This window comes from Palaemon carinicauda, chromosome 13, assembly GCF_036898095.1.
Source record: "Palaemon carinicauda isolate YSFRI2023 chromosome 13, ASM3689809v2, whole genome shotgun sequence".
NCBI classification, from domain to species: domain Eukaryota; kingdom Metazoa; phylum Arthropoda; class Malacostraca; order Decapoda; family Palaemonidae; genus Palaemon; species Palaemon carinicauda.
The window spans coordinates 33,112,772-33,120,271 of NC_090737.1; the positions used below are offsets into that span (position 1 = coordinate 33,112,772).

The window sequence follows — 7,500 nt, forward strand, 5'->3', positions numbered from 1 at the left end:
TGTTTATTCTTAATTACCTGAATGGTTACCTGCTCAGAAGTTGATAACCAATATTTTATCTTGCTCAAGTATAACCAGTTAAACTTATCTATTTGAGTCCTAATTGTATTAACCTTTATCTAGATAAAGAAAGGCAAGTTTTGTGCTAAAGAACAAGATGGGATATCACAGAGGCAAGATTGCTGTCATCATCATATGTTTTTTTTATCATTAAGAGATATCAAACAACGAATTTGGCTAATGATATCAAATGGAAACCTACACTAAGAAAAATAACCTAGGCCAAAAGAACAATTCTCATGAACTTGACAAGTAGCTGAAACCAGAAGTTTTATATTGTACACAGATTTAAAAGACATTATACAAAGGACAGCCTAATATTCCATATGATGTAAAAATATCACAGATTGGAGACTGGAGAAGTTCATTACTTCAGAAAATGGTAACCTTAAAAGGCATTAGTGGCAATGCGTTAACAGAGATATAAAAATACCAGACCCATTAACCACCGAACACAGGCTTGTAATACTGATGAGGTTAATGAAATATGAAGAGCACAGTACTGTTTACACAGCAACAACGAAGTGTTGGCATAGACAAGTGGTGAAAAATTAGTAAACTTCCAAAATGCCTGAAGGAAATAAAAAAAAATATAACAAAGACTTGGCTACTTGTCAAAAGTTCTACACAGTCTTTGGTTACACTGAAAATTACTATTGTCCTACATTCAGTGACAATTTCTAAAATTTAGGGAACAAACTGCTACTGTTAAATCATAAGAGAACTTTTACCTGAACATAATATCTCCGCAGGAATGTTCAATGTAACGGAATACTTATCATACAAAAAAATATGACCACTCCATAGCTTATTTAAGGATATTCAATTTACTAAAGGAATTCTAAGCAAAAATTTTCATACATTATAAAAACCAAATTTTTTCTATATTGCTATTACTAAGGGTAATAAAAACAAGTTGCTAAATAATGATGTTAGAATAAATAACTGGCCTCCCCTTCTTACTTTCTAGTAAAGAAGAATTACTCAACAAAAAGGGAGAGACAAGCAATTTGAGAAAAGTCTTCCACTTTCAATGCATTTACATCCATTAATTTTGTCTTTTTGGGTTAAAACACTGCAAACTGTCATATGTTGAAAGAATATATGTAGAGAGACTAATAAAATACAACATTGTACACTTGTTGTGTACTCAACTATGGTTCTGTGCAGCTTATGTTACAAAATTCTATGCTAACTTAACTATGCTTCTGTACAGCTTTTTTTTTTTATAAAATTCTCCACTAGCTATGAGCCAGAATCTTCATAAACCTGCCTATACATTCAATGAAATTTCCCTAACCACTAATATGAGTCATTGTTAAATCCTAACCAACTTGACTTATAGTAGAAAATGTCCTTATTCAGATAGCTTTTATTAAAAGAGGCTTATATTATAGAGAAGAACTAATGCCTTCACCCAAGTTGTATTTAATACTGTATTCTTAAAGTAAGCTAATTAACTATTTTTTTTCAGCTTTGACTTTTAACTAACACTTTCAAGAAAAACAAAGGAGTGTTTTTCCCGCAGTAAAGATAAGAGTTTTTTCAAATATCAATTAATAAAAAATGGATTAAAATAAATTAATTAATGAAGAAAATTTCTTTTCCTGGAATGCTGAAAAGGTGTATCTGAAATAAAATAACCATAATGCCAAATCAAAATAGAAGACACCAATGACAAAGCCTTTCCGTTCTCTATCTTCCAAATTAAATCTACATTTGTTTAAAAATTCCTTTATTGAGGAACAACATTAATACCAAACACTAACTAGAAGCAAGATTAAATTTCACATGTACATTATACAATTGAAAGCTTTAAACAATATGCCATTAAAAGTTATCGAGAGGAAATTCACTTCCTGAAAACATAAAATGGAATTTAAAAAAAGCCCCAAACAAACTTCTTAACAAGCATATATTTGGATATTTTAATACTAAGTATAATAAGTCTCATCAGTTTTTAATCTGGAATATTATCAAACTAAATAATTAAGGTTACCACTTCTATAAACTAAACCATCTACTAAATTCTCTATTTATGATGATTTTTATTTAACTATTAAAAATACTGGATTTATCAAACTACAAACACAAACAAAAATATCAAAATACACGAATCTAATAATACTATTCAAGAAACAAATTTCACCATAACAGAGGGAGGAAATACACTAGAAGATTACAGTCTAAGAATTAAGACTTCCTAAAAAAAATGTAAAAATCAAACGGTTAAAAAGTCAAAATCTGGCCACAGCTGCTTTCATTTTATCCTCTTTCTAAACTGGAATAAAGACACACTCAAGTAAAATAATATTCAATTAGCAGGATAGAATATTTAAAAAACATGAAGAGCATGTATTCAATGAGTGTGTGTTAAGAAAAAATATTTAAAGAGGAATAAAACGTAAAGCTAACTAGGGACGTTATCTCAAGCATTAGCACCGTCTTCATCTTCAATTTTCATATTACAGTACATTATCAAAATACCATGTCACAATTCTACACATGCAGGGAGAGAGGGATAGAGCTAGACATCTCGGTACATACCCTTGATTATTGGGATGGCTGACCCTGCATAAAACAAACAGATAAAACAATGAGACAACGAAACATGCACTGCCCCACAAATCTGTGGTGCCGGTTATCGGAAAGGAATTCACAGGAAAAATATCAATAGATTTTCTAAACTCACATTCACAAAACCAGTCACTTTATTACATGATAATACCAATTCTTGTATTGTTGCCTTTTGTTATATTGCTAACTCACCTACTACTGTTGATCTATGTCTATGGAATATAACTTGGAACAGGGATTTTCCTCCAATTACAAAACACCATTGGGTAAAATGAGTTTTTTTGTTTCCCAACAACCCTAACATGATCTAAATTCATAGCAACTTATGAGGTCTTTTCCTGTGACTTTCCGAGCCCCGTACTACCTAGCTATGAGAGCCAGGTATGTCTTTAAGACTGTAACACTGCATGTTCTGTGAGAACTCCACATAAAAATTATATAAACGTAGGTATTAAAGATAACAGGTTGAGGAAAAATAAACATCAACTTTCTCAAAGGCAAAGATACTTACATAGATTCTTGTGGTAAATATTCAAAAGTAAAAAAATTTTTCTCATTGAATTTTGGAAACTTTAAAATGTTATTAATTAATTTGTAAAGTCAATTTATGCATATATTGTTGCATCAACAAAAGCTTTTAAGTTAAATTCAGACATGAAAGTTATAGTAATTGCAGAAATTAATCCAATAGTCTCTAGAAGGAAAAACTATTCAGTGCTCTGTAAATATTTGCATGATAAGTATTTTAAATTTTTTTACCTTCAGAAATCATTCTTAACGACAGCTTTTCTTACTTTTATAAGTTCAGGCAGCCTACAAGCATATCAACTTCATTATACTTATGTTTCCAAAGGTTGAAGAGGATTTGTTTATGTACTCTGGTTGTGGAAACCAATTCATAAATGTACAGTAGGCATTTTTTTTAGTTATGTGTGAAATAGTATTCAATATTCTACTGTAAATTTCAATGAGCTTGTTGCCATATATGACCACTTAAATTATAAAAGTAGTAGGGAGATGAGAATAGAGCCCCTTACACAAATAAATATTAAGTCTTTATAAAAATCTATAAGCTGATTATAAAGTAGGTTAATGAAGCCACAGGTCTTATCTATAATGCAGGTGGTCTGAATGATTTTTTGATAAAATTATATAAATGTAATCTATGTTATTTAGTAATTTCAGATTCCTAAAAAGGCATCAAATATAAACATTTTCAAATTCGTGAAGTGGTGCCCCTAACCCAGAGAATTGATGGGGACAACTGAAATCACTCATGAAATGTCTTAAGATATTGTGAAAAATGAAAAACATGTTTAGCAGAGTATAAAAAAAAACTTTTATCTGCTTCATGACAGGTTTCCATAGCCATGCAACCTGTCTGCTAAGCCCTACATATACTTCAGACCATGGTAAACCTGATCTAGTATTAACTTCTCCAGCTAAGATGACATTTAGAAACAAAGTAAGAAAACTTTTGAATCAACTTACTAGTTTAGTTAATTTCTTCCCTTAAGAATTAAAACTCTAAAATATTCCAAATTTAATTCAAAATATTTTATATTAAAATTAAGTAGGATAAGCTAGTGGTGATAAAACTGGAGAAACTTATGTGTTAGTAAGTGATGAAATCATAAGAGCCAGTTTCTTAACTGTTGATGAGAGACCTAATGTAAATCCTTCCACTTAAAATTAACTGAGATGGAAAAATTTCAAATATATAAAATATGATAATTTTAGTCCTGGAAAAATTACTTAACCCTTTTACCACCAGGCTCTTTGGAAATTTCCAACCCTTAACCCCCAAGGGGTAATTTTTTCCCCAGCACATTTTGCAGTATATTTTCTTTAAATTGCTCTAACAGCCTTAATTTTTGTCATAGAGAGGTCGGGTTGGTCTCATTCTCTTGGAAAATGCCTGAATTTTCTCAAAAAATTAAAAAAAATGTGAAAAAACATTTTTTATAGCATTTTTTTGCAAGGACGTACCGGTACGTCCATGGGGGTAAAGGGATGAGTTTTGTGAAACGTACCAGTACGTCCTTTGGGGGTAAAAGGGTTAATTGCTAATTTACTCAGCAAAATTTACTTTAAAATAATTCTATAACAACATTCACATATTTGGTAGTTTTAAACTAATTTGATAGTAGCAAAACACTGAATTGTACAAATTATTTTTACAAATTTTTGTGTTACTTTATACTGCAATGTCATTTGATATGAAGAAACAATCGGCAAAGTTACCAATTTCCTTGGCCATTTTCAGTCGTGCTATTACTACTGGCAAAGAATACCTAACAATTCAGTATTAAGTCTCAATAAAAAATCAGATTTGAAGCACTAGACATATGCTACATGAATACTTAGTTTCCCTTTGATCCTAAAAATGCCAGGGCCTTGCCATTACTATTTTGATCTATTCAAGGATATTAAGATATGGAATGCAGTTTGCATTGACTGAAGAATAACTTTCATCCATGAATACCTTTTTGAGGTAATAATATTACATTGATAGTAGAAATAACACAAAGTAGTTTAACATAAAAAATATGCTATTCTATTTATTTTTATAATGTACCATATAGTATTAATATTACTTAATAGTAAATTAGGTAAAAGAGGGATAATTCAAAATAAACCAAAAAATTACTATGTAGTAACTCAGTATCTGAAGCTTTTCTAATCTCATCCATTTTTATAATGGAGTTAGTGAACACAGAGGATAGAATTACTTTATTAAATTAAAAGAATTATGATGCAATTAGCCACAAAACCAAACCTAACCACCCTTAATTTTGATGTCTTCAATAAAAGAAATGCATTACTTGTAAAATATAAGACAAGATCCTCCAAGCACAAGGAATGAAAATAACTTGTATTAAAATCAGCAAAAATAAGAGGCAACAAAACACCGAGGCAATAATAAGTCATAAAATCTAATTCTCTAGCTGTACCAGGCATCTTAAAATTTTCATTGTTAATTGGTTAAAAACTAGAACAATATTTGATCACATATGTAGTTTTCAATTTATATTCTGAATATCAGCTTTTTTGTACAGTACACATGAATATCTATCACTTACTCAGCTTATTAAAAAATCTATCAATAAACTAAATCTGACAAAATAGTCAAATTAATGATACTGGCCATTTAAATTTGAAAATTGAATCATTTAAATACTGTACCTACATTATAATGTTACTAATGTAAATTTTTATTCTGCTTTTAACCCAATGGCTTTTAGAGTAACGTAATCTTTTTATGCAAAACTTGTTTCATTAGAAAGATGATATATGACACCACCTAAGTAGGAATATCTTACAGGAAGGAGCAGGTATTCATATGTGGCATGTGACATTTATTCTATAGTGTATTTACTGCAATACTCAATACAGTTCAAAGTCAACTAAAAATAAAATTTTGATCTATTTCATGCTAACAAAACAAACTTTATCAATGGAAGATTTTATACCTGCTCTCTCAAATAAGTCCAGATAAGAAAATGTATGTTCTAGTATGTTCTGATATGATTAAGTTCCTTTTTAGATTCAGAATAGAGGAAGTCTGAAAAAAAGATTTATAGAAAATGTCAAAATGGAAAAAGTGAATTTCGATAATATCAAAAGAAACTTGGGAGTATCTGCCTAAACGCTACCACAGAACCTAACTATTGAGAATCCCAGCAGCTCACAAACTATGCAAGGCATTCCCACATGCCAGATATAAACACGAGTCAACATCCAGATTGTGTGCAAAGGCTTTGAACACTAGGTCAAAGAAAAGGGATTTTGACGAAGGAAAAATCTATTTCTGGGGAGAGACCTGTGACGGCCGGCAAAAAAGTCCTTCTTTGTACTTTTTCTGATATAAATCTTCCAAATATACCAGAGAAAATTAAAAGCATGGAATGCAGAGGTTACAACCCTCGCGCGAGCACCTTGTTGGTGTCGTATATCTAACAAGGGCGTTTGTAAAACACTATTCACAGGCTGTCTTCCATTTAGATAATCCCTTCATCAAAGGGGGAGGGCCGTGACAGGCCCTAGAGAATACAGTTGGGTTACCCTACCGACACCTACCACTCGCGCTCACCAGGTCATCCTTCTGTTTTGGACTTGCCCGCTAAGTTGATAAGTGTTTTTGCCCAGTGTTTTTCGAAGTGATTGTCGTTAATTCAACATGACTGACGTTGATACTTCACCCTTACCAATGTTAAGTACCATAGTTTGTTTTGGCAGCTTTTGACAGTACCGGGCATTTGTTCTGTTTCCAATATGGTGGTTTTTAGTTTTGGAAGCGATTGTCCGGCCGAGGTATCGGCAGCCATTTTGTGTTATGTTCGCTTCGGTAAATATTCTAGTTAATTTTGCCCATCTGGTACTCTGTCATCTAGGTTATATCACTTACGTTTTATGGCCTTTTAGTGTTATCATTAATTTTTACTATGGTATTTATTTGCTTGCAAGTCCAATTTGGACCTACGAAGAATAGCGATTTAAAGAATAGCGAATTAAAGTTTAGCGATTTAGTCTGTTAGTTTGTACTCGCCTCAGAGGCTTCGATTTAGACTATATCCATGTTTATTTGTTACGTTGTCGTTATTCTTCGTTCTTGGTTATTACAATTACTAAGAAAAGCAATCAATTTTATTAATGTTCTTGTTTTATTGTGTGATGTTAGTTTTTTTATTATGTAACCTTGAGAGCGAAAACAGAGACTGCTCATTCCCTGTTCTACAGATATGAGTTATCCCTTCTCTCGTTTTCTTTGTTAGCTCGAGTAAGAGAGGTGAATTTCCCGTTCTCCGTTTTTATACGATCACGAGTTATTCAGGCCTCCTCAGTTGAAACCCTACGAATAGC

General features: G+C 31.5%; 1 protein-coding gene across 21 annotated transcripts in view; it reads right to left on the reverse strand.

Moving 5' to 3' along the window:
• Positions 1–7,500, reverse strand: part of rdgB (retinal degeneration B) — a 229,034-nt gene that overhangs the window by 85,737 nt on the left and 135,797 nt on the right. For 16 of the 21 annotated variants that reach the window (XR_011046236.1, XR_011046241.1, XR_011046245.1 and 13 more), the window contains one exon: positions 2,608–2,631. The exons of the other annotated variants lie outside the window; for them this stretch is intronic. Coding sequence is in view for 6 of the 16 variants with exons in the window: in XM_068385539.1 (XP_068241640.1) it covers positions 2,608–2,631 (24 nt within the window). In the remaining 10 variants the exon portion in view is untranslated. The remainder of the gene's footprint in view (positions 1–2,607; positions 2,632–7,500) is intronic. 21 annotated transcript variants of the gene reach the window in all.